Source organism: Dicentrarchus labrax, unplaced genomic scaffold (assembly GCF_905237075.1).
Source record: "Dicentrarchus labrax unplaced genomic scaffold, dlabrax2021, whole genome shotgun sequence".
NCBI classification, from domain to species: Eukaryota; Metazoa; Chordata; class Actinopteri; family Moronidae; genus Dicentrarchus; species Dicentrarchus labrax.
Genome location: NW_026136721.1, coordinates 15,223,029 through 15,250,982, shown reverse-complemented (window position 1 = coordinate 15,250,982; position 27,954 = coordinate 15,223,029). Strand labels below are relative to the sequence as shown.

Here is a 27,954-nt window from a genome sequence, read left to right as displayed (position 1 = left end):
CATTCAGCTTAAACAGATATGTACTGTAGTTTTTTTACTTCCAATATTTTATGTAATCAAATGTGTACATGAGAGTAATGTCAAAGAAATGCAATTCAAAACAGCATTTTATTGTCTTCAGTTTCATTAGTACAGACATTCAGAGAGTGTGTGTTTGACCAGCTGATCCATGCCCACACAAGTAGATCTGTGTTCTTCACTCTGACACTCAGCTTCTGTGGGCCAGTACTCGATCCAGGTTTTCTCACCAAGCATATACAGATACCTGAGGAAAGCAGAGACAAGAATACATTGGGTCTTCATGCTGCCAACAAGTGGTTCATAGGCCATGGTTATAATCCATGGCACACATTTTTTGCATTACAAAAATCAAAAATATCATAACTAGTACAAATGTATATTTTTGCTTCGGAGCAAAGACCTGCTTTGTACTAGTCACATAATGCGTCTGGTTGCGTGTTCCTTTTGTGTATCTGTGCGCAGCGAATCTCACATACTAAAGGACCCATCAGCCTAATATTTTGTTTGTGCACATTTATGACTGTATGCTCAAAGTACTCTTGTGGTTGCAAAACCTATTTTATTGAATGCTCTGTTTCATACCTCACTCCCTTTTAACCAGCCGGTAGGGGCCACGGGTGATCAAGGCTCAAATCAAGACTCATCTAGTCTGTTGTAGGCCACATTTTGGCCTTTGTCATGGCTCCAGAACTCCATAGAAACGTTTGGTCTCATCTTAAACTGGAATAACTGCAGATTAATTCCAAACCCGATATGTTATGATCCACTAAAGTCACGATACCAGATGATGAAGATTTAAATATTTAAATAAAGCCCTCTGAATTGTTTGCTCCTTTCAGACCTTTAATGTTCCACTCCTTTCCCGTATCTACCACCATGTGTATCTTTCTCTTTCTACACTGAACTTCCTATAATATATCAGCACATGTTCAACAGACTCCTTGCAGTTACAAGTCTCACATTTATCTGACACTGTCTTTTTGTCTTGACCTCTACTAAATCATTGTGAACCTTGCAAGGCCAATGCTGATATATAGCCAACTTTTTTGGACTGCAGTACATCATTACATATATATTACAAAAGAGTGTTAACGCCCTCTAATCAGAGGTAGGCGGCACCAACCTCCCTCAGTCGCTAACCTTGAGTAGAGTCTGTGGAACTGTACTCATTTTCAAATGGATGCTGCTCAAGATGCATCATTTACAGTTTACACTATTTTTTATTACCTCTCTTCTGTTTTTCAGCACCACTGAACAGCATACTTTCCCTTCATGATGATTACATGATAGACAGCAGGGCGAGAGCTGTATACTGACACTCTCACACAGAAACAAGCACACTGGAGGGCCACTCTGCCACTAGTTTAGCTACAATACAGCTAACTCACAGAACCTTTTACAAATAGGGGCCGTGAATGTACGTCTGACTGACAAAGCTCCAGCGGACTCGGAGAGTCAGCAGCTGCTCATGGCTACTTAGCTCTGACCACCAGCTATATATTGTTGTTGAGCGGTGGTCAGTCTGGTTGGTGTCTCCTTATCCTTATGCGCGTTACTGCCGCATTTTTTAAATATGCTGGTAGAGAGGGAGCTAGCAGAATTTGTGTGTGCAGTTACACCTTAAGTTTATACAATTAGGCAAACACAGGATGCTTGGTTACAGTAAGACTAAGGTTATTCTATGCACCATTTATGCAGAAAACCACTATACAAATACAATTTATAAAAAATGTTGCATAAGAAAATATACACTATACGTGTTCACAGTTTGCGTCTGGCAGTGCACGTTTCTTGTGTCTTTAAGATGATTTGATCATCTCCCTATATCAATCAGGAACCACGTCAAATGAGACAAACTTGGTTTACTCAAGAACGGCATGTATGAAGTGACAGAAAGCAGGGAAAACAGTAAAGAAATTGCTGTAGTGATAATATTATGAGCGAGACGCACGCAAAGAACAAACTTACGACTGAGTCTGGTCGTCTTTGTAAATATCTTTGAATGCACCCATGATAAGGTAGGTTTTTCCAGTTCTCAAATCCAAAGTTTCTCTGCAGTGCGGATGACTGAGGAAAATGCACAGTTCACCCACATCATAAGTTCCTGTAATTAAAATATATAGTAAGAAAAAAATAATGTCACAACAACAGTTATATAAGAGCATTACTGTTCATATGCTGCATTACTCACAAACACATTGCACATCAAGTCATGCATAAATGGTCAGCAACTTTTCTGCCTGTTTGGCATCATTCTGTCACTTTAAGAAACATAACTCTACGGAAAATTAAAAGTCAGAAAGGTCAAATTTTTAAAAGTCAGAAAATGCCCTTTTTAATGAGCGTTTTAACTTTCTGTAGTTATAAAACAACTACATGTGCAACATTATTTATTTTCTGCCGTACTCCCCAACATACTCATGTATAAATAGCAAAGGACTTTTCTGTTTGTCTAGAAACACTATAGGGGAAAATTGAAAAGGGCCATAAAGGAAAAAAGAGATTCACACCCACCTTCTCTAATGACTTTTACCATCCGCGTTGTGTAAATGTCAGTCGACAAATCATCTGTAAAATTTTCCACTCTGACTTTGTACACTGTGAGGAGACAAGTTGCAGATTGTTGGCTGACTTGCTTTCTTTCTCATTCATTCACTCACTCACACAAACACACACACACACACTTACCAAAATCTATTCGGCTGGTTGTTGTGACCTCACGAGCCTTAGCTATGCGCTCATCATTGTTGATGTTGCCCTTTCTCTGCATACTACAGTTCTCTGGAAATACACAGTAGGCACAAAGTAAACACACAAATGATGACTCAAAAGAGCACAAGCATGTCTGTAGGCCTGTGTGTAATTTCAGACTAATCAACTGCTTCTTTCCAACCAGCACCTGACGAAATACACAAGGCCTTAACTGTGTCCAAGTCTTGTTACGTATTCACTGTGCTGTATTCAATAGATACCAGGTGGTCTCCTCTACAGTGTAACTGCCCATTGAGACTTATTAATAATCATCATTTTGCATCATCGCTGACAGGTGAAATGTTGCACAACTTTATTTTCACATCTATCAAATGTGATGCATTACACTCTGGGACTGTCAATAGAAACTACTAACCATGTCATAGACATGTTCAATTGTGGGAATTTCTGAGGACACTAAGCAGTGCATAAATCTTACACTGAGCCTTTGGACATTTAAATGATGGCAGAGGTTAAATGCAACTACATGATAGGCATATCCCAGTGCGCACAGTAGTAGTTTTAGGCATTAAGTTGCATGCCACCAACGAGGCCCTGCAGTGGGTATCAGGCTGTGCTATGAAATCTACAGAGGCCTTTGACACTATTTTCTAGCCCTGACCTAACATGCATTTAAACAGGATTTAAATCCTGCACCCACTAAAGCAAAGATCCTGCTCAATAGTCCATCAGTCACTCCAGTTTATCTACCTCCACCTTACAGGCAACATTATGTAACTATTTTACCTTAAAATAATTGCTTCAGAATAATTTATTTTATGCAACACTGACATTTAATAGGGAGATATAGCGAGAATGGCGCCTCTTTCATTCATTTTCCGCACCCTTAACGCCTGTTCTCTATGTGACTTGGGAGTGGGTATGATCTCCTGCGTGGAGTGCATAACGTCACACACCACCTTTGAATTTATTTGTTTATAGGACACACTGCCAATCCCGCCACCAAGTATTTAACTAAAGTGAAATAAAAGGGCAATTCAGTCAGATTACAGGGAAGGATGTGTTTCTTATACATTGTTTAAAGTATTGCTTTGTTTGAATTAGTTTTACTTATGTTAAAAGGTCTAGTGTGTAACATTTAGGAGGCTCTATTGGCAGAAATGGAATAGAATATCCATAAGTATGCTTTCAATAGTTTATAATCAGCTGAATATAGAAATTGTTATGTTTTTGTTACCTTGGAATTAATTGTTTTTATCTAGAGATGCCACAAGTCACCCTCCATGGCCGCTGCCATTTTGAACCGCCATGTTTCTAAAGTAGCCCAGAAGGGACAAACTAAACACTCGTGAGTAGCGGTGTAGTCAGCCACTACACCGCTAGATGCTACACACTGGCCCTTTAAAAGGAGGTAAGAGGTGTTTTTTGACAGTTTTTGAAAAAATAATGATAATCATCAAATTTATTCCTAAAACATTTAGCGACTGATGCATGACCCTACACTCAAGATGTCATACCAAGCCCAGGTCTCCTCTGACCCGAGAACTGTTGATTTTAATTTGGTATGAAGGTATGAAATAAAAGAATTAGGTTACAAATTTTTAAACAGAACCAACCAGAACCTCAATATAATGTTGCTGTTGTTTTTCATTGAGTCCCCTCAAGAGTTTCCGATTTAACACATTTAAGTGTAGACACTTTAGGTCATCTTGTTTTACCTTCAGCACATCTGCATACATCATTTCTACAGAGCTGCAGAAGCTGTCCAGCTCTCCTCTCTGGATGGTAGAACTTAACACAAGGTGTCTCTGCAAAAGGAAAGAAAGTTGAAAATTTGAAAAATATATTGTGATGGTTGATCATAGCATCACAGTACATCAGCAAATGGACATTAAATATCTTAAATGTGTCTTAAATGTATCCTACAGCATGCCCTTTAGGAAATTATTGAATGAATATATGGAATGAAAGTCTGAATATATGGAATGGGAGGAGGCCATGGGGCAGACCGAGGACCAGGTGGAGAGATTATATCTCAACACTGGCCTGGGAACGCCTCGGGATCCCCCAGTCAGAGTTGGCCGATGTGGCCAGGGAAAAGGAAGTTTGGGGTCCTCTGCTGAACTTGCTACCCCCGCGACATGACCCCGGATAAGCGGACGAAGATGAATGAAAAAAATATATATGTAATGAAATGTCATGTGATCAAGCCACTGCGCCATCTTGTGTTTTCGATACCAGCCTAATATTATTCCATAAGGATGTTACGGCGAGCCTGCACAGAATCTATCAGAAGCAGTGATAACTAATGAAGATATAATTAACACCCTGGAGAATGCAGACTAATATTCACACTGTTACTGTGCTGTAGCTGCATATTCAAACACTGTGCACAATGCATAGGAAGCAGCAAAAGGTTTAATGTGGTTGAGGCAGGAAAGTCAGATTCTTACAGTATCTGCTGTCCACAACTGCGTTATATTGTATAAAAAACTTCTCCTTCAGTTCATGAAGTCCCTGCAGCATCTGAAGGCATGGGCGGATATGTTAAGTTGTCTTAAGTGCCGCGCCAGAGCGCAGTGTCTTTACGTATGACCGTTGAGTGTACCTTCATTCAATCGACTGAAAACAACAGCAGGCTGCTACTATATAACCATACAGAGCTTTACACACAGCAGAATGGTTGGATATAACTCAATGTTCTGCTTTTTTCTGAAGGAGATATCCAGTTATCAGGGCTTATTATTAGCCTCATCCAACTTTCTGTTTTGGCAAACATAGCATCTCGTGTTTTATCCATGAAACACAATGCAATGCAAACGCTGTTGTGTAACATTAATTACTGAACTATATGACCATGTACAAGGTGAGATACATGATAATTATTACTAAAGAAGCGTCAGTCAAATAGGTTATAATAATACAAGCGTTTTCACCAAATCAGTGTTTTATTTTGATACAGTATTTAATGATCGCCACCTATGATCTATATCTAATAAAGTTTTTACCAAATTAGAAGGTGCACATGGAGAGGCCCATACAGTCTGTGCGCCTATAAGACCACCTTGTGCTTGACATTAAGGGTGCAAATTATTAAACTTAGAACCGGGTCTGAATATAGAACGACTATAATTACATATTATTAAAAAAAATAGTAATTACAAAAAGATATCAAAAATCTGGTGGGGCATGTGCCCTTCCAGCTTGAATGGGCATGACTCAGCTGTCTTGAAGTAAAATCTGTACAGAATATTACACTTAATCTAAAATATCAGATAGCACCAGTGTCTTCATGACGTCAGATTTCATTCAGTATATTCAGACTTTCATTTCATATGTTCAGTTTCATATTAAATATATAATAATTTCCTAAACTGCGTTCCATAGTATCCTTATTTTGATTCATAGGTGAACCAAAACATAACCATGGTGTTGGCAGATCCGAAAATGTTCAAATGTTTTTGGAACAGTCCTCTGAGTTGTTTTGAAGGCGACAGACAAGAATATTTCTTGGTTCAGGCATGATCAGTTGATGATAAATGTATGTCTGAGGTTGAACTTGTTTATAAGTGTCTCTGAGACTCACGGTCATAGTATTCATAGACAGACACAGCAGCTGGTTGTAAGACGCCCACTCTAAACTGCTGATGGATCCTAAAAGTGATCTCCGCTGGTTGAATGTGAGAAACCTGTGGAGAGATGTCCAACCAGGATACATTGCGTGTGTGTGAGAGAGAAACACAATTTCATTTCAGCTGTTTTTTTGCTATGACATACACAATAGCAGACCTTGAAATATCAGCATTAAGAATTAATCTTTGAATGTGCTTGTCAATAAAACTTTGAAAATTTTGAAATTGAATAAAGTTGATAAGGTAACCTGAGAGAAAAAGGGGACGGAGCGAAGAAAGCCTTACCTTGTCCAGGTAGATGATGAGTGAGCCTCTTTCTGACAGGACAGTGTTCATCTCATATTTTGCAATGGTGCGGGCACGTCCTCTGGACAACTACACACACACACACACACACACACACACACACACACACACACACACACAAAAACAGTGTTACTGATTAGTACAAACACGACGAAGCCTGTCTATATCACAGTGTCCACCTTTCTGTCCCTCTCTATCTCCACTTCCCAAGGACCCCTCAGTGTCATTCTTTACCTGTCCACCAGATGCTCCCAGACTCTTCTCCATCCATTCTAGATCCTGCCACTTCCATTTTCCTTCCTGAGCTTCCCTGCCCACTTCCCCACCTGCACCTCATTCCCTGATCAGCCACTCCTTACATATACCAATCCACTGCCTTTATTCCTCTGTCTGCCCATCAAAGTTTTGTCTGCCTACTGTAAGCTATTTCTGAAATAAATCTTTTAAGTCAATCTGCTTTGTCTTCATTTCAGTCCAATCCTGTATTCCCTGAGCTGTAACAGTCTGACCTTGTTGGGTATGTTTGTGTGTATATAAGCTCTTACTAAGTCCAGGTCATTTGTGTTAACGGTGAAGCCAGTTAACAAGCCAATGTCCAAAACTGACATGGTTGAATCGCGCTCATTGTCCTTAAACCTGTACAGAAAACGGAGAGAATTTGGGTGAGAAGAAGAAAGCAAAGTCAAACCCTTTATGGAAGGAGAGAGCAGCAAAATGCAACAATTCTGGGGCACAAGGGTATGAATTGAAAATAGAGTGGGGAGAAGTTAAATAATGAAAGTGTTGGCTGTATAAATCCATATTGCTGTTAAAACTCATTCATTGTACTTACATAACCTCTATTCTCAACTTATATATCATCTGATCTTCATCCATTTTCTCTGCAGGAGCAAAACATTTGATGAACACTTTCTCACACAAGAAAAAAATGTGGCAATAAAAAAAAAAAACAGACAAACAAACCATAAGAGACAGAGGACACCAAATTACCTGGGATGAGCTGCACTGACAAGTTAAACTTCTGACAGTCACTGTCCCTTTCTTTAGGCAGAGCGTAATACATCGACACCATCTGTCATATAGATGAAAGTACTTCTTAAAACAGTGACAACTATCAGGACCTCAAAGAGGGCCTAAGATAAATTCAAAATCTAATTTTAAAAGATAATTTACTTAATGCATACCATATTTATACCCAAAAACATTCATTGTACAATATTTCTAAGGAAAAATGTACCTTCCCAACAACACTGCAAATGGTTAACTCCCACCCATTATATTGTACACCTATTCTACTCTCTCTGCTCTATTCTTGGTTATTTTCATGACTCAACATTAATGAAAAATTTGAACTGGTTAAAAAAATAGTTTTGTTATACAGTATATATTTTTTTTTATGTCAAACTTACGGTCAACGTTGCTTCTCCATGCCCCGTGGCTGTCACATTTACATCACTGTTTATAACGTTGGTCTGTTGAGATTTGAAATATATGTACACAAACACATACATACATATACAAAAGCAAAACAATTATTAGGGATACATAAGATTACAAGATCATTAGGAACAAAAAAACACAAAACCCAGGCAAATTCTGCCTTTAAAGCTGATTTTATACATATATTTTATAGAATATATACAGTATTCATTAGCGAACTGCTTGTCTAACATATTGTTCTTAGCTGTCTAAATTAGTTTATTAATGTCCATCACTATACATCTGCCTACCACAGTACTTTATATATATATATATATATATATATTTTATTTTTATTTAAAATAAATAAATATTTTTCTGTTTCTGTTGTTGGACACCAAACCGGAACTGTTTCTCTGCTCTTGTATGTTGAAACTTTAAAGAGGTACTACACCTTAAAAAGTGTATTTTACTATAAACTGAATTATATGACTGTACTGTGATAAAAAAAAAAACCTCAAAATTGACCTTAACAAATGTATTAAAATCTGTATTTTGTGGGTTAAAAATTTCTCAACACACCCTCTACTGTTATAAATAATATCTTATAGATGACAGCAGCCATTACTTTCTTGTCTTCAGAACACCAACGCCCGCTTTTGAGTGAAACAAGTGCTGTAAAAGTGCCTAGTGGTACTATGGATTTTGCATTTTGCACGTCAAAGGATTAAAAAAAAACAGTTGACAATAAAAGAAATGATCTGTGGCTTTAGGCAATCTGCAGAAATTGTAAAAATGTAAACCTGTGGGACCTGGACAGTCAATATGTGTTCATCTTTGGCAAATAGTTCATCACAGGTTAGTTAATGATGTTACTGAGTAAAGGCAGTATGTTTGTGTGTTTTAACTGTAGATTGAAGTGAATCAGTACAGAGTCTTAGTGATGGTGTAAATAAAGTTTTTACTGTGAGAAAATATGGCCCTACCATAAAACACCCACTGCTGAAATGGAGTTTGGTCTGATGGTCTGGAGCAGAGGGTATTTTAAAGTTTAATAATTCACATAAACTGAGCTGACTTACCTACTAATGAACCTTGTAAACAGCATAAAATAATGTAGAATGTGGAGAGAGAACCGACATGTTTCTTATTTCAGTCGCTCATCAGCTCGCTTTCTCGCTACTTTGGTCAGTCTGTCAATCACTCCAGTCGATGTGGAGGCCACGCCCCTAAAGTCACTCTCCTTTCTAAGTCTCTGATGTATATTTTTACATTTGCTGAGAGGGAGGGAACTAGCACAACATAAGGGTGTAGTTACACTTTAAACCTGAGATGCAATGACTTTGTGAGGGTAGCTTATACCGGTTGGACCAGAAATAATATGATGTATAATAACTCATATAGACATAGACACATAAAATGTTCTCTGAATATAGAAACCAGGTTTGTTTCAAAAACGTGGGGAGCGTTTCTGAGCAAGACTGACTTTATAGCCCATACTGAAGATCTGTGTGTGTGTGTCTGTGTGTGTGTGTGTGCGTACTTACTCTAGATGTTCTCGTGGTGTGGTGGTTTTCCCTGTTGAATCTGTAAATGTCAGGTTTTGACCTTCCTGGCAACAAGATGTGCACATCCAGATCATACTCTGGTTCTTTGGCATTGACCCAGTACTCAGCGACAGCCTGGTACACCATCATGGTAGCCTGGAGAGAGACATAAACAATAGCATGGAAAACAGCACAAAAGAATGTTAATTTAGACACATAAATGCTTCCAGACAGAGAAAGTTCTGTGTTACCTGAGTTGATCCATAGCCTCCGCCCACTTTCTGCTGTTGGTTGAACCATCTGACAAGAGGTCTGGCTTCTTCAAAGGCCTTTATTAACAGAAGTTCTGATTTATTACCCATTCAAGTGCATGGTTACTTTCTATGAAATTTAAGCCACACATTCATGGCCACCACACGATGAACCCCAATGACTTTGGTGACCTCCGAACTTTACCAGTAGCAACAAACAGAGGTTTACATATGTGCTTCAGAGTGAATAAGCTTTAAGATTACTGGGTGAATTATCATTAAATCATTGAACGCAGCAAAGGACCACAGGTTGAAGTCGAACCTCCTAAATGTTACACACTGGACCTTAAATGCAGTAACATTGAGTATGTTTTTTTTTTTGCGTGGTTAAACACACAAAATCACATAAGTGGGATGTGCTCACCTCAGCTTTGACAAGAGCTAGTAGAGCATAAGCTGTGGCCTCCAGTGTGTAAACACGTCCTTTAGGTATTGGCCAGTGGGACAACTCTGAAGAAGACACAGACACACAACTTATTCTTACTATACCGTATTTACGACATTCTTCATTGAAGACCCAAGTCCCCAAATCCCCCTAAATGTTCCTGTGTGTCTATCTCTGTAAGGTGATTTGTAAAAAGTACACACACACACACACACACACACACACACACACACACACATCTGATCATGTTTAGGAATATTGTGTGAGGACACCTGGAGATACGAAGTTGTTCAAGATCTCCCGGTTCAGTTTGTTTTCATTGGCCAGGGCATATGATGTCATGGCAACAGCATATGGGTTGGTGAGGCGGGGTAGATGCGTCTCCAGGTAGGCCACTGCTCTGTCTATACTGCCTTGCAGACTCTGGACAGAGGGAAAAGGCAGCTAATGAGGAGGGAGAACCATATCCAGAGGCTTGAAGAGTGGCAGAGAGACAGAGTAAAGATTCAGCTCTGATGTTCGCATTCCTGAATGATGTGTCCATCCAGCTGAGTCTCCCATCACCGAGGTAAATGCTGTCTTTTGTACCCATATCAGTACAGGCAGGCAGGCAGGCAGTCTTCTGAACATCACTGCTGACCAGTGTTAGAAAAAAACAATTACAACTCCTCACGTTATTGTAATTTAGTTGGTTTTTGGGTACTACTTGAAGTTTGATGTGTATCCAAACCTTTCATCTGCATTTTTGTAGATGCTGCGATCGGCAGCAATCGTTTGCCATCAGTTCTGTTTTCTTTGCCCATCTAGAGCAAATCCAGCATGAAAACACACTGTAGGCCAATGAAAACCATGAAAAAAAGGTTCGGAGAGGTGACCACACTGGCCAGAACAGCACTGGTGTAATTTAGGGACTTGATTGAGATAAACAGAAACCAAATAGTGACAGATAAGGCCCTTGGTTTTTAACAGACAACATTTGTCTGTATATTAGTTTGATTATTGATAAAAGGTATGACTGAATCAGAGAAATGTCCTCGACTGATATGGGTTTTTCGACGGCAGAGAGAACATTTTTTAATTTAATGAATTAATTAATTTAAACATTTAAAAAAAATACAATTACATAGGGTTCACATTGTGATATTGTCTGTACTTAAAAACCAATACTGACGTAAAAATAAAACAAATTTAGGCTTACAGATGGATGCTTGAGACTTTCACCACCATCCCAAAGCTCACAAGAAGGAGTGCTAACATCGTTCCAAAGCAACCACGCTGACAAGCCTGTGTGCAGATGTGTCTTAGACATTTCTTGTTTATCAGCCTCATTAGTGCAGCATCGATCATCTCAATCGATAATCGCCTGATTAATTGGCTGACTACTTTATCTCGTATATTTTCTACATGGAGTTCCCCTTTTTATTGAATGCCTCCAATTGATAATGCATTAATGGTTAAAAGGTAATACTCTAGTTATAGTTACAGTAGTGTTTGAGAATAATACTTTGAACTTTTACTAATATAGACTTAACTTGTAAGTTGAGTTACATTTCAGTAATATAACAGTACTTCTATTTGAATCAGTGCTGGCCCGTGGCATAGGCAGTATATTGGCAAATGCTAAGGGCGCCGTCCATCTAGGGACCGCCACAATGGGGGAAGAAAAAAAGAAGAAAGGTGCAACTTTCAATATTTTTATACTAAAACTAGTTGGTGCTATTATTACTTAGTATGAAAAAAAAATAAGCCCACATTAATTTAACTGCATAGCAAAGCCTATTAAATAATAGTAAGACTTTATTAAGCCCCCCGCCCCCCCTCCTCCTCTGACTGATTAGACTCTACCTGCTCTCTGAGAGATGGTTGAGTTTTCTGACGTGACCCCAGAAACCATTAACAATGTCAAAAAGACCAAAACGTTCCGGTTCCCAGGGAAGAAAAAAAAGAAAATAAGAGGAGGAAAAACACGACAATGACAGAGGTACAGTAATATGCCGGAGTATTAGGGCCTAAGAAATTAATTTATTTTACTTTTTGGGAAATTACTAGAATAAAGTCGTAATATTACGAGAATAAAGTAATAATAATTTTCAAAAAAGTCGTTTTAATGAGAAAAAAGCTTCGATAGAGTTATCAAGATACAGTCAACAGGTAAGCTAACATATTAATCATTTCGTCGTTAAACAGTTATGACTTTATTCTTGTAATGTTAGGACTTTAATATCCTAATGTTAGACCTAACATTATGACTTTATTAATATAATATTAAAAAGAGAGATTACAAACTGAATAGGGAAGGACTAAAGGAATGAAAAAATGCAAGCCACTTGCTCAAGGTCCATGAGGATAGCCAGGAGCATAATGCTCACATGGCAACATGGAAGGACTTGGAGGTCCGTTTTGTGAAAGGGCTCACAATACATAAACAAGAGATGAGGCTGAGAGAAAAAGATGGCGTAATGTTCTACATCGATTGGTGGCAATAATTTATTCTTTTCTTGTTAACTGTTTTGATTGAGCAAATTGTTTCTCTAAAAATAAAATAAAATGTCAAAGACAAAGCCATTCAGTTTCTTGCGTGAGTATATGTATGTATATAACTGGCAGTGGAATTTACTGCGATGCAAGGGGGGTGCCACCTAAAATCTTGCCTAGGGCGCCAAATTGGTTAGGGCCGGGGCTGATTTGAATACAGATTTTGGCTGACCCATCAACAGGTGCATGTTATGGTTGAAGGTAAAAACAACAAAAGCTGTCTAAAAGACAAAAAGGCTGTGGATTATCCAGAGTTACAGACTCTGTTTCAGGAAGAGATGTTGGTGTTAAAATATCATTTTTCAATGCTGTAAAAAAACAAATGAATTTCCAATTATATCCAAAGCACTGGCTGATTGAAAAAAACCTGAGAGGTGTTTCAAAATTTGAACAATCAAAATTATATTAAAAATTTGGACTTGTAGGCTTTTTTCAAAAGCAAATGGCAGGACTGAGTAAAGGATGGAATAAAGAGAGGCCAGAAAAGAAAACAATGTATGCAGGTCAGTTACTCACAGTAATACTGGCAGCACAAATCGTGGGTGACTCCTGCATGGCAATGAGGCAGAAGGCCGTCAGGGAAGCATCTGAATCTAAGCCGCGCACATCACCCTGCACACGGACAAAAACATATGGAAGTGTGTCTTTTTATTGTTTTTGTGTAGCAGCAGAACTGTTACTGAAATAAGTTCACGCACCATCATCTCTCCATGTAACACATTTCCAACTTCTCTAAACATGCCGTCAGGTTGCTGTGCATTGAGAATCAGAAACTTGACAGCGTCACAGATGACGTGGTTTGGCACTATCACCAGATCTTTGGCCATGGCAAACACCTTGGCAACATAAGCTGTCAGCCTTAGAGAGGAGAAATGGTGGAACAGTTTCACATGTATTTTATTTATTTGAACATCCAACATTTAAACAACCAATAACGTTAAACATATTTTGTTCAAGTTCATAGACGTTTGCCTCACCAGGTGCTGCTTGGGCGACTGGTAAACACAGCAAAAGACCCATCAGTTTTACGGAAGGCAAGCTCGTTGCTATAGCCTGGACACAAACAAAAAAACACAACCTTTTTACGGACTGGCACTCAACTCTACTTAATCTTGTCCATTGGATGCCAGTTTTAGGAGACCTGTTACATTCTGGTGCCTGTACTAACAAATGCAGCCTACCAGTTCTGATGTATTGGAGGGCTTCGGTACGTTTCTCAAAGCCCACAGATTCCCACTGGTTGGTTTTGTCCAAATATATGGTTGCAATGACAGGCAGGGTCATGTGGATCATGTTAGCCTCTCCATCGCCTGAGGGCTGGTAGATCAGAGAACCCATGGAGTTCCCACTAATGGCGTTCTCCACTGGTCCACTTATCTGCTCTCTTCCTGTGTGGATACAGAAATGTCCCCATAAGGTGGTCATTTGCAATGAAGTGGCAAAGACATCTTTGACAACAACAACAATTAACACTGTAACAGGAGAATTTACAGGCAATCAATAACATTATATGCCCAAATATAACATAATGGCTCCTATTATCATGCCAGCATTTTATGTGATGCACATTAAGCTTCCTTAAATGAATAGTAAAAATATGTCAATGTTGCTTGTGGTGTGTGCCACTGTGGCAGTCACGCTGTCTAAGGTTCTGAAACAGTGGAAGAGATTGACAGACAGAACACACCACTTTCTTTATCATCCTGCTTTCTTTTTATTGTTGGAAATATAACTTCGTAGCAATCCACAGCCAGAAGGGAAACAAACAGGGAAGTGAAGGGACAGTCAAAGAGAGAGGGAGAAAGAGAGAGTGGCAAGCTGCAAACAGCTGTTTCTATGTGCCTATGATACTTTACATAAAGTCCTCCCATGTAAAGACAAATGTCTCAGTGAGTTAATTTTGATTCAAGAACTCTATGCATTAGTTTACATTCACAAAGATCAAATGAAAATGTTGATAACTGATACCAGGCTCTGTAAAAGCCTTAAAGCTTTAGTGCAAGAAATCTCTAGTTAAATAACACAAGTTTACTTATCAATGTTTAAAAAATGTTTAGCTTTATTGTTTTACCATGACATGTCTAATCCTGGGAAAGGTGTGCATGAAAACCAGAAAATGTTGCCTTGGTACCCCTGCTGATTTCATCATTGATTTATTAATAATTGTATTCTTTAATTTTGAAACAGTAGCTGCATTTTGTTACTGAGACTATGACAGTATTAACTGTCTATAGACAGTAGAGTACAGTAGAATGTGTTTTGCAGAATTGACTGCGCTGCATGTGACATGTATATTAGCAGTGCACACCATAAAATAGTGCTACCCCGCAAGCCACTGTGTAATTTGCACCCTGTCTACCACTGACAACAAATGCTGGCATGATATATGTATATGCAGGAGCTAATCTTACGGAGATCTGAATTATACACCAACAGTGAACATAGACTATCCGATCTGGGCCAATGAGTAATGTTTATTGCTGATATTTGTCAGCTAAACTAAAGCTGAATCATCATTTCATATTGCTCATAATTCCCTCTAACTTAAACTGCAACCCACAATATTTAGCTACAAGATGAGGTTAGAGTTTCTGTTCCAGGAAAGTATGTTCTTTGAACTCACCTGTCACAGAGATCAGTGTGCTTGCAGGTGTGTTTGGAAACAAATCTTTCAGAGGAATTTCATTGTTTATGATTTCCTCCTGTCTACCATCTAGAGGAAGAGACCGTTGGCAAGTTAGGGGTTTTAGAAAAAACAGTAATTATTTTTTTTTTGCTCGTTTAAGATACTTCACTAGTAAACTTACCTACACCATTCTGAGCTGGGTTTAGTGTTATAATCTTTGAGGATCTTGTCAGTATGCCTTCAGGCTGGAAATACAGAAAAAATGAATTTTACTGCATTTTACTGCAATAACAAAACATTTTTAATGTGGTATAAAAAGCTCTAAACACACTACTGTGTTTCTCTTACCACCACCCGCAGCACCTTCATGGTTCCATCACTGAGCGATGAGTCTTTAACAGCTGCTTTAACCTCAATGCGATATTGTCCTTCCTTTATGGGAATAATGATGAAGGGGACAGATTGCGTAGTTAGGGCCCCAACTTTAACCTCCTGACGATACTTTCCACGCTTGGATGCTGAGCTGCACACATGTTCCTCCTCAATCAGATCCACACGCACCTTGCAACAGGTAAAGAGGGAAAAATAAAGAGATTGACATTTAGATATTGACAAATAAAGTAAACATATGAATAAATAAGGGTGAGGGAAATAATCCAATGCAGATGTTTCCAGGGTACATAGGGGGTCAACCCAATTGAACAACTATGGAGATTTTGAATGGACGCAAACATGGTGTGTATCAAAATCACTACCATTAAGTTAACTGGTGAGCAGCAGAAGAAAGCCTTGTTTTGCCCTCCAAGTGGGTGCTCCTATGAGGAGAATGAATAGCCAAATCTGAACCTATGTGGCACACTAATGCATCCAGTGATGATGTAGGTGCAGTGTTCCAGCATCACAAGTTGCAGAGAACCGCACTGTACTAACAAAAGAAACAACTTTCTGTTCTTGTGTCTCATCATTCATTGAGATTTTCTTAATTTTGGCTAATAGTTTAAGAGAATATGAGAAGTAGAGTTTTTAGACTTACTTAGAGGTTTTAGGTTGTCTTTGTTGCCTCTTGTTTTTCAGTAATAAAGACCTTTTAATTGTCAATCGGTGACATTTCTATTCAGTCACATGTGTTGCTGCAGATCAGTCACTGAAAATTAAAGGTGAGCGATAGTTACTTTAAAACTTTAGGCTGCTAAATTCTTTCTGTAAATAATCTGTTTATTTAATCCATCTGTTCAGCACCTTTGCACAGTGTCTCCAGCTACTGTATAGTGAAGGTTGTCAGATATGGTTGATGAGCACAGGTTTTGGTGGTAATTTGAACAGAACAAAGCTAGCCGTTTCCCCCTGAGTCCTCCAACTCTTTTGCTAAGCTAGGCTAATTATTTCCTGACTTTAGCTTCACACACAGATATGACACTGACATTTCTGTTCTTCACATACTTTTGGAAACAATACAAATAAGGATATTTTCCAAAAGATTGAATTATACCTCTCATGGGAAGATTGTGAGTATGAGGCTGATGATGATTCTGATTTAATTTTTGAATGTCACACAGTTTGCATTGGTCAGTTAACCAGGCATTATTCAAATTAAAACTGCACTGCACATTTGCAAAGTACTATTTTCATTATAAACCATCTGTCCTTAAACACAAGAGCTAAATAACCCAGACTCACAGTGATAGGATCTGGCCTGTAGTTGTGGAGGATAGCCTTAATTTCCAGCTGCTCTCCACGAACAGCAGAGTACGGCAGTTTGAGATCAATGAAGAAATCCTTCCGGACAATGACCTCTAATGGATCGGCCACACAGATACCTTAAAGTCAGGAGGAAAAATAAACATGACTGAAACTAAAGGATAAGAATGAGGGGAAGAGGAAGGTAAAAGTTTAAAATCTGAATCTTTATTAACTGACAAAATCTCCAGATATCAAAATCCTCCTCCAGAACCTGACAAATTGGAGATGTTATCTCTGCCCCTGGGACATTATCTTCTGTTCCCCTTCAAACCTGATGTCACTGTTGGAGCACCTCTCTCCCTTTGTGTGTATTTGTGTGTGTGTGTTTGCCTGCAGCTGCATTTCATCACCATAATATATACAACACAAGACTGGGACAGAATCAAACCAAAAACATTGCAGTTATCTGCTCCAAGAAATCCCTTATAACCACAATTAAAGAAAAAGTCAAGTCGTGCAGAGAAACAGAATCCTCACCGTGAGTTCTTGACAGACTAATACCAGTAAACTGCCAGGTTGTGATTGAGTCTTGCAAAGGAACATTTTTCACAAATGATGTGGTGTCACTGAAACAAAGAAACGTGTGATCACTTTCAGTGATAGAAGAACTTGTGAGAAATTTTAGAGGTGCCATGATTTTTTGTTTGTATATTTCTGTTGACTCACCAGTTCGGTGTTTGTCGAGGGCAAGCAGGCAGTTTGATATCTGTCCACAGCCAACTTTCAGGGAAGTTGGTGCGAGAAACAATTTCATCGCTGTCCATGTAACTGTTGTCATCCTCCTCACCTAAAGTGTCATTACAAAAGGTTACAATTTTGATTTATTTCTTACCACCAGCATGACCACCCAGGGTTCTCCCCATTCTTTTTATTGATCCAGAAATTTAGAAAATGGCTAAAGAAATGATGTAAAAAAAAAAAACTTGATTGATGATTTGTATGAGCTGATGGCATCGCTTTACTTACAGAAAATGGTTTCAGCATGGAAGCAGTCTGTGTCACAAAAGTTAAGAGCTGCTATAACCTGTATATATACTTATTTAGAAATATTCATATTTTGTGTTTGCACTTAGAAATTAAAATCACTTGTGCTTCTTAAAATTCAGCATGAATCATCTACTACCTGCTGCCACATATCATTTCATAGATGCATATTTTAAATGTCAGATATCCTCGAAACATTTTTTATGTCCTGTACTGTAATGCAGAGGTTCAGTGAACATGTCATTATCAGGTCATTTGAGCTATGATTCTTACTTCTGACATTCCTTATAGTGCCGGCTCGTTTTCTCCTGCTCGGGGATGGACACTTCAATTCTGGAATGAAAACAAAAACAAAAGACTAGTTCCTAAACCGAATGGTTTCTGTGATACTTAAAATAATGGAGAAGTCATCTGACACAGTAGACACAGTAATGTCATGACACTAGTCAGGCATGGTCCAAAGTGTTGTGTGTAGAGATGTGACAACACTGTTGTCATTCCACCAATTTTAAAGTCCCTGCATTGGCAACCTGTTTGTTTCAGAATCAATTTTAAGATCCTTTCATTGGTTTGAAAAGTTTTTATGGTCTTAGTCCTACTTATTCATCAGCCTCTATGACCCTACCTTTAGATAGTGGCCTTGTAATTATCCCTAAAGTCAGAACAAAGACCCACAGTGAGTCCTTTTATCACTATGTCCACGTCTCTGGAACAGCCTTCCTGAGGAGGGCAGCAGAGTGTGTTGATATTTTTAAGACATACTTTTTTAGTATTTAATTGATTCTCATTTATTTATCTATTTGTCTATCTATTTATGTTTTTATTTCTATTTTATTGTTATTATCATTTATTTCATTTTTAATGACAGAACATAATTCCTTGCATTTGCAATGTGCCAGTAGTTGCAATGAAACCAGTAACTTTCTACAAGTTGTCAATCCTAACCTGACACGCTTGTTGACATAGTGTTTTAAATGTAAATGTAATACAATGCATGCATTTCTGTCATATTTGGGAGCTGTACAACATTTTGTTAGGGCCAGTATTTGGCCTGAGGTCCACACTGAGAGATACAGAGTGACTAATAAATCCTCGCTGGTGGCAAACATGGAGAGGACACAGGCAATGTTGCAATAATACTCATTAAAATTACTTTTCTTTATCATTTCAGCAGCATGTTATTCTGTAAAAATAAAGAAAATGTTTCTGCTAGTAATTAGTTTAACCATAATTACACATTCTGATTGCAATACTTTTCATTACAAGCCTAAGAGGAGTACTGTTGGTGGAGTGTTTGCTTATTTGACATGTGACCAGAAGACATTTAGTTGTGTGGCTGCCACTTGCTGGCCCTTACATCCCTTAGAGATACTCTAGATAATGATGAGCAGTAAACTGGAGAGTGAAGTAGTATCACCTTGTCTGATGGGAGTCCCAGAAGCACTGGACTCGAACAACAGCCCAGCATCATAGAACACACTCATGCTGTCCTTCCCTCCACCTGGTGTGCAGCCTGTGTCGTACTTCTCTACAATGTCCCACACCTGAGCAAAGTGGAAGTCATTCACACACAGAAATACAAAAATGAACAAAACAACATTGTCACCTGAATCAACACAAAAAGGGGACAGATTACACTTTCCGCTATTTTCTGTAACGCATAATGTTACAAGGTTGGATGTTCACATTACACATTAACATATAATTTTTTCGAATTTGTCTCAAATGTTTCAAGTGTGCCACATGGCTATTGTCCAGGTAAGTTATTGCTGTTAGACTTTGTGAATCACACCGACAACGGAATGAAGCGGTGCTCACAATCATTTGCTGTTGACCCTCGAGAGGCTTTCAGGGAAGTTGGTCAATGAGAATAAAGTGGCCTTTTAGGGAGTGTTGTATTAAAGAGACAGGAACTAAAACGACTTGTTTCAGACAGAGGATGAACTGAGGGGCTGTATATAAAGCCAGTAAGGTAAAAAAATTTTTCGGAATTGTGAATCATGCAAAACTACTCTTCTAGAGTGCCAGAAAAATTATATAGAGCTGGAAATTAGCATAGGTCGTTCTTAAAATTATATTCTTTCAAAATATTTTAACTGAAAGAAGGTATAAAGAAATGACCTTTTTCTGTGTGAGGCGGTGCTTGTTGTTTAGGACGTAGACCCCTTTGTCAACTACCACCAGACCCACTGTGGCTTCTGAGTCTCCAGTGACCTTCAGACCAAAAATCCTGCGAGGTTCATACGATGGAGCGGGTCTCGATGGTTCCAGCTTCAACTAAAAGAGGAAGGAAAAGCAGATTTGTATTTTCTAAAGTAGTTCAAATTAAAATAAAATAAAGCATATTTGTAACTTCTGACTCTGCTACATCAGTGTTGTGTGTCTCACCGAGCCCATGCAGGAGTCCTTGACATCCACCCACACAGAGTCTGATACCACTTCATTGTCATTTGTATGGTAGTAGGCTAAGATGCGGAACGATGGCAGCATTTCTTTGGTAATGAGAACTGACAGGAAAATCAGTACTTGGCCTGGTCTTGTCCTGTAACGGTTATATTTCACCAGCTGACCTCTGCTCAAGATCTGGGCACACAAATGTACACATCAGCACTTATAATGAAAATATACCACCCAACCTGTGGGTCAAAACAAAAATAGTTATATATATGCAGGTGTAAAACCTCTCTCACCAGGTATGTGATGTCATTGTTTTGGCCTTGCTGCTTGAGGTTGAGGTTGATTTTCAGGTTTTCTCCTAAATTGAGCTCAGCTGCATCCACACCTGCAAAAAGGAGATGTTGTGATGAATGCTAGACACTGAAAAGATGTAGTACATGGCACACACTTTGCCACTAGCACCTTTTTTTTTTTTTGACCATCTGATGTTATTTTAGGATGTTTCTCACCTATGTGGATGTAGTTTTTGTTTCTGGATTCATATGGGACAGCATCCATGGAGGCTGATGCTTGTCTTTCAGGTATAGTAATACGAGGATCTCTGGTCTTTGCCTGAAATTAAAGAAACAGACAAGCATACTCGAACAGTTAAATACAAAACAATCACCTTGCCTGGTATAGCTTGACCTAGCAATATTAAATCTCATAATAGTCATAAAACACTGAGAAACTGACATTGATTTTCACATAATAACCAAACATAGAATAACAAAAAGCTTTGTTGCCAAATTCAACATGTCTGTAGACTATGGTACGCTACATTGTTCATTTCAGTGCCGTATTAAATGTTTCCATTAAATTGAGTATATTAAAAAGTTAAAGCACTTTCATGTAACTAATGGCACTGACTAAAGATAAACCTAGGTTAGTCTCTTAAAGAGGTACTTCACCCGAAAATGTGTTTTAAAGTGAATTATATGCTGTGTTAAAACAGGCCATGCCCCCTAAATTCACTCTCCTGTACTGTTATTGTATCATTCGCTTATGAAGTTGGTATGGCTAACAAGTTGTCAAAAATAACAGCATTAGCATTAATTTAGAGTCCTGTTTATAGCCACCTGACAGATTCAAGTCCAGTATTCACTCTCCTCTGTACAGGATATCAATCGACTGTTTAGAAAGATATTGCTCTTTGACTTGAAAATGCTCACATGCTGCACTGTAAATGTTTGAGCAGCTGAACAATAACAAAGAGGTAAGGAAGCGAAAAATCTGCATAGACCTGCAGCGTTGGGTGATAGCGTCCACTGGCAAAATGAGCTCCAATGCATAGAAAAAAGGTTAAAAAAAGACTTACGGTGACTGTCAGTTTTGTAGTCTGTGTGTCTGTGTTGATGGTAAGCCTTGCCATGCCATTGGGAGCAGTCAAGCCCATCACTTGGCCAGGGTCAACTACCACTGTAATACCTTGTGCAGGAGTGTCATCAGGATTTAGAACTTCAACCTGCCATCAGAGACACAAACAGCAGAACTATCAGAAAACATATGTTCCATTAAAACACATATTCTTTACATTTTAACTAATGCTATTGCCGTAAATTGCACAAGCTGTAGTATTCTAGTATAGTAGTAGTATATCTAAGTATTATGACTTAGATGGACCAAGTCACTTGCGATGGGCCCCAGTGCATGCTATTATGACGGGCCCTAACTGCTTGCAGATGTGCTCATCTTGTCAGTCTTGACAGATTTTGCACGTAAACAACCTACTGTATACCAACAGAGACTTGACATGGGATAACATCAACATACATGTTAACTAGCAATCAATTTTATTTATTTTTTTATTTTTTAGTTTTTACTGTTTTATCCCCCCACCCAAAAAAAAAGAAAAATAATAAGAAAAACATGACAGAGATGGGTTTACCTTTCTGGGGACAAATATAGAAAATGGCACAGGTTTTATTTTAATGCCAGCTCTTCTTTGAACACAGGCGCATTAACGAGGTGGCAGTCCGAATCTCTTGTAAGGGCCTGTTCTCTGCCCGACACATTGTTGGAGGGCCCGCTTACTGTACTGTACTGTCTATATTTATACTCCTGAATGGAGGATAAATATCTGCCTATCAAAATGAAAATCCATCAAAACATTTCACTAATCAGTTAAAGTTATTAAAAGAAGCATGTTGAGACTTATATTTTGGAGGCTTTTCTGTCATTTGTAACTGTAAAAATGTTTTCTATTAAGGAACTTTTATTGTAGTAGAAATATACTTTTTCTGTCAATTTATGTAAATGTAAATAAGTGCTTTACCGCAACATCGAAGGACATTCCTGGTTTAAAGTATCTGGGTGTTTTCGTGAAATGGATTCTGTACGGTGATGTTACAATCTGGATACCTTTCAACTCTGCCTCCACCATTTCACCACCTGTGAGTTGATGCAGAAACAAAAACACATTCACACACACACACACACATAAACACGTACTAAACAGGTTCAAACACAAAGTCTCTCTTCCTTACCGCTCTCCGTCAGCACACTGACAGATACAAATATGGAACTCCCCACCAGGTCTTGGATGTTTGTGACAGACTTTGTGATGTGCTCTCTCTTCAGTGTGACCACTCCTTCACCTCTCTCGACCTAATGTGACCATAGACACTCAATGTATAAATTCTAATGTCCGCTTGGCTTTATTCTGAACATCATAAATAATAATTAATAAATTAATATCTGTGGATTTGAATGTAACAATTTAACTCAAACAATTGCAGATATAATAATACCAGGAAATCTTAGACATTTTTCATGTTTTAGAGTCTTCCAGAGATGTGTTTTTGTAGCACTGCTAAAGGCCAAGCTGTACAACACATACTGTTTAAGACAGAATGACCAATCAACTGACAGACATAGAGCTCACCTGCACTCTCTGAAGAGAGCTTGGAAAGCTCTTCTTTTGGCCCTCTTGTATAACCCCAAATACCATGTAGGCCATACCATTCACCTCTTCACCAAACAGATACCTGAAACCACAAGAAATGTTTAAGCCCACAATTAAGTACAAATAAAAACAGGATGTAACAACAACAAAGAATGACTAAAATGGGAAGAACCTCAACACAACCTCTTGACAACATCCTTCATTTTTCCTCCAATCAATGTAGCAATCAATCCTAATCTCTTAAACCACAAAACAAAAACCTTCACATACGTAGCTTTGATGTTGACTGTGAGCTCTTCACTGTCCACATAGAAGAAGGAGCTCGCAGGTATCAGTTTCACCTCAAAACTGGGCAGCACTGAAAAATTAAATAAATGTTTTGGTGTGTCCTATGAGTTCAGCAGTAAGTGAATATAATATTTATATAGATTTTAACAGTGCAGTTAATGAGGAACTTACCATATTCTTTGACCTCAAATTCTGCATAGTAGCTCTGCTGCGGGTTGCTCTGAAACTTCGCCACCACCTTCCACAGTCCGGGACTACACAAACAAGAACGAACTAAAACATTTAAATATTCATAACATTTAGAGACTAAAGGTAGCTCAGGAATCAGGCTTCAGACAGCATGAAGTAATTTATCTTCAGAATAATAATAATGAGCTGATGCAGAGAACTTGATGTTAATACTGTCCTACACAGAGCATTATCTAGAGAAACACTGAAGTTGGGAATTAAACTGGTATAGTTTAACTGTTTTTATTCAACTATCGCTGTCTCATATTTCAGGATAAATCTTGTCAGTCTTGACAGATTTTGCACGTAAACTACCTACTGTATACCAACAGAGACTTGACATGGGATAACATCAACATACATGTTACCTAGCAATCAATTTTATTTATTTTTTAGTTTTTATAGTTGACTGTTTTATTCCCCCCAAGAAAAAGGAAAAATAATAAGAAAACCATGACAGAGATGGGTTTACCTTTCTGGGGACATATATAGAAAATGGCACAGGTTTTATTTTAATGCCAGCTCTTCTTTGAACACAGGCGCATTAACGAGGTGGCAGTCCGAATCTCTTGTAAGGGCCTGTTCTCTGCCCGACACATTGTTGGAGGGCCCGCTTACTGTACTGTACTGTCTATATTTATACTCCTGAATGGAGGATAAATATCTGCCTATCAAAATGAAAATCCATCAAAACATTTCACTAATCAATTAAAGTTATTAAAAGAAGCATTAAACAGCGGAGACTTATATTTTGGAGGCTTTTCTGTCATTTAACTGTTTTTATTCAACTATTGCTGTCTCATAGTTACGTGATAAACTGAAATACCAAGATACAATTTTATCAAAAGTGATATTTTTGAAAACAGCAATCAAATTGAAGATATATTACTACTGTTTTTGATTATATCACTAATACAGTCAGACAAACTGTTCACAACTCCTCCAAGTGAATGTGTCCTTTCCCATTGAGTTCTGCTTAACTAATATTTACCCTGTTGTGAATGAATGTGCTAACTTGCAACTGAGTGTGACCGTGGTTAACTCTCGTCAGAGATAACGATGCTCATACAGGAAAACAGTGGAAAACCATCTCATTAAATAAATGAGCCTCAATCAATATTTATTCAGTAATTCATCTGTTGGCCAGAATGAATCAACTGAAAAGTCTCGAAGGATTCAGTGTCTTCACACTTTATACACTGTATGAATTGTTCTTTAATTGTAGTCTAAAAACTAAACTAACAATATGAAAATTAAATTGTATAAAACTCAACGTAAACATGTTAGAATGTACTTTGCATTTTAAAATATTGAGGTTTTGAATTCAATTCACCGGTTATTCTTGTTAAAATGTAAATTCTCTATAAATAACAAAACGTAAATACAAAGTGGAACATTTTATTAACATTATAAAATACTTACCTGACAATTTCACCAAGTTGGTAACGTCCAGAGTGGATCCCTGATTTCAGAGAGACCGGATCAAGTGGTAAAATTATGTCTTCAGGGGTCTAAAAATAAACAGTATTTATTAAGTGTTTGAAATTCCCCAGTCTCACAATATATGGGTCATTTTGTGTAAGCCCTGTCTACTGTCTACTAACGGAAGGTTTGGTGTTCCGAGTTACAGCTGATTATATAAAATAACATTTATTTTGTGTTTATCAAAGATAAAATACAATACCACAATATCAATGGCAATATAAGCGTCAGCTTGGGTCTCAGGGTCCCTCTCTACAGGCTCCATACGGGGTGACAGTGCAAACATCCTGTAATAAACTGACACAGAGAAAGAGGTTTATTTTGCTGGTGAAGGAGGATCTATTTTGAGGTATGTGACTGTTAAACAACTTATGTCAAAATAAGGGTGAATTTTCCTGCATTTTACTGTCAATCATTAATTTAAAAAAATGGAAAATGTCCATGTCAAATAGATAGTGTGGTATATTTCCTATGGTAATATCTTTTCTTACATAGTGAGACACCTTCTCAGAGAAGTAGGTGAGTTTTTTTCAGCAGTGATGAAGCATTGAACTCACCTTTGCTGTTGGGGGTATAGAGGGTCTTGTCAGTCTGGATGAAGATGTACCCAGACTGGAAGGACACTAAGACGACTTTCTCTAGCAGTCGGTCAGGGAACCGAGCTTGCAGGTACACATACTGTTTAATGCTGGGATCTTTGCTGAAGTCACCAGCAGGGATCTGAAACCAGCATGTAGAGACACAGTCAGTGAATGTAGAGCAGAACGGGGTCTGACAGGTTATAACTGTACATTTATGGATTCTAGACCTCTTGTTGGTGGTCATGATAGAAAATGAAGCCAGTAACACATACTGTACATATTATACAGTATTTCATTTACCCTTAATTGTCCAAACTCCTGGAAGTTGTTTGCTGTAGTGAGGGTCACAGATGTGGTTGCCAGTTCTTTGGTTTTGGTTGGATGATTCATCACTTTGATATCGACCCTGATGTCTCCTCCTGTGCAGTCTTGACACTCCACAAAGATGTTTTCTGGTGTTCCTACCCGCAACAAGTTGGGGGCAGACATCACCTCCCTGCAGAGCAGCGAGACGAGAGAGAGATTAAGAATGAGATTACTCTTTTTATTTAGTTTTTCCTCTACAGTTGTTTGTGTTTAAACAACATATTTGCTTCTGCTCTAGCATGGACTTCATACATAATAAGTGATCTATTGATTATCTTGACTAAGATTCTGTACTGGTTCAATAAAATATTTCATCATCTCTGTTTGCTGTGTCTGATGTAATGCATCACTCTGCAAACTCAAGATTTAGGCCAGTTTACTGGCATAATTTAACCTTGATTTATGTGACGAAAACCTTCAAACTAGAGTTAAACTACTTTTTTACCATCAATGTACACTTTGCCAATTTGTGCCTCCCCTGAGACATTTTTGTTCCTTAGGTTTTCTTTGCCTGATGTTCTTGAGATTTGGTCATGATAGTCATGATTGTCATGGTAATGACTGTGTGTGTAGATGCGGCAGCAAGTAGCTCCATAAAACCTTGATACTTTTGTTTTATTAATTACCAAGATTTCATCAGCATGTCAACATCCCCACCAGAGGACCTAATACACTGGACTGTGCCTACACGAATATCCCTGGCAGCTATACAGCCCTCCCACACCCCCACTTTGGTTTATCAAACTATATTTCCATGATTCTCCTGCCAACTTATACCCAGCTAAAAAAAGGATCAAACCATCAGTAAAAACTGTACAGAATGGCACAGGTTCAATCAGGAAGGATATACATCATCAGTGACATCAATGTATAAAACCACCTAGAAGATCATTAGCATTCAGCTACCCAGCATCAGTGATATTGGTAAGGTGAGGTGCCTAAGCAGAGCCCAAAGGATATTAAAAGACAGTAGTACCCGACCCAGCCACAGCCTGTTCACCCTGCTGACATCTGGGAGGAGATTTTGCATGTTGCAGCTACCCTTTGCATGCATGCATGCAGCACATACACATCTTCCTCCAACTGACTCTTTCCTGTCTTTTTCCTTCAATCTCCTCTTTCTCTTTGAACATACATTCAAGGAATTGTGTGAAAAGCTAAGCCAGGTCAACTTACAATGGTGATCCATCAGCCAGAGAAGTCAGAGAGGAAAAGACCAGAAAGGCCAACAGCCCCAGCTGAGTCCTGAACAACCTTCCTGATCCCATATCTGCTGTTATCGGAGAGTCCAGCTCTGCACACTCTCCTTTTATACACTCACCTCCCTCCTCCTGCACCTTTACATCCACCCACTCCTGTCTCATCCAGTTAAACTCATAGAAACTTGAACTTGAAGTTGAACTCCATAGTCATCTTTCATAATGGTGAATGGTTGCCTGCTTTATGGAAA

At 38.5% G+C, this 27,954-nt stretch overlaps 1 protein-coding gene across 1 annotated transcript; it reads right to left on the bottom strand.

The window, feature by feature from the left end:
- Positions 1 to 89: 89 nt before the first annotated feature.
- Positions 90 to 27,779, bottom strand: LOC127354392 (complement C3-like). The gene is made up of 42 exons (XM_051384272.1): positions 27,681 to 27,779; positions 26,439 to 26,634; positions 26,115 to 26,277; positions 25,760 to 25,854; positions 25,498 to 25,586; positions 24,019 to 24,101; positions 23,830 to 23,917; positions 23,539 to 23,641; positions 23,141 to 23,261; positions 22,930 to 23,045; positions 21,973 to 22,119; positions 21,125 to 21,227; positions 20,909 to 21,000; positions 20,607 to 20,801; positions 20,340 to 20,495; positions 19,636 to 19,762; positions 18,492 to 18,551; positions 17,901 to 18,021; positions 17,712 to 17,800; positions 17,172 to 17,311; positions 15,843 to 16,055; positions 15,676 to 15,739; positions 15,492 to 15,581; positions 14,050 to 14,256; positions 13,846 to 13,921; positions 13,567 to 13,726; positions 13,385 to 13,480; positions 10,606 to 10,756; positions 10,313 to 10,398; positions 9,889 to 9,966; positions 9,638 to 9,793; positions 8,081 to 8,143; positions 7,662 to 7,743; positions 7,504 to 7,552; positions 7,217 to 7,307; positions 6,651 to 6,740; positions 6,320 to 6,422; positions 4,452 to 4,541; positions 2,710 to 2,802; positions 2,536 to 2,619; positions 1,990 to 2,125; positions 90 to 265 (listed from the first exon to the last, which is right to left on the bottom strand). Exons 1-42 carry the CDS (start codon positions 27,770 to 27,772, stop codon positions 127 to 129), a joined length of 4,773 nt encoding a protein of 1,590 aa, XP_051240232.1. The 5' UTR covers positions 27,773 to 27,779; the 3' UTR covers positions 90 to 126.
- Between the last annotated feature and the right edge of the window lie 175 nt (positions 27,780 to 27,954).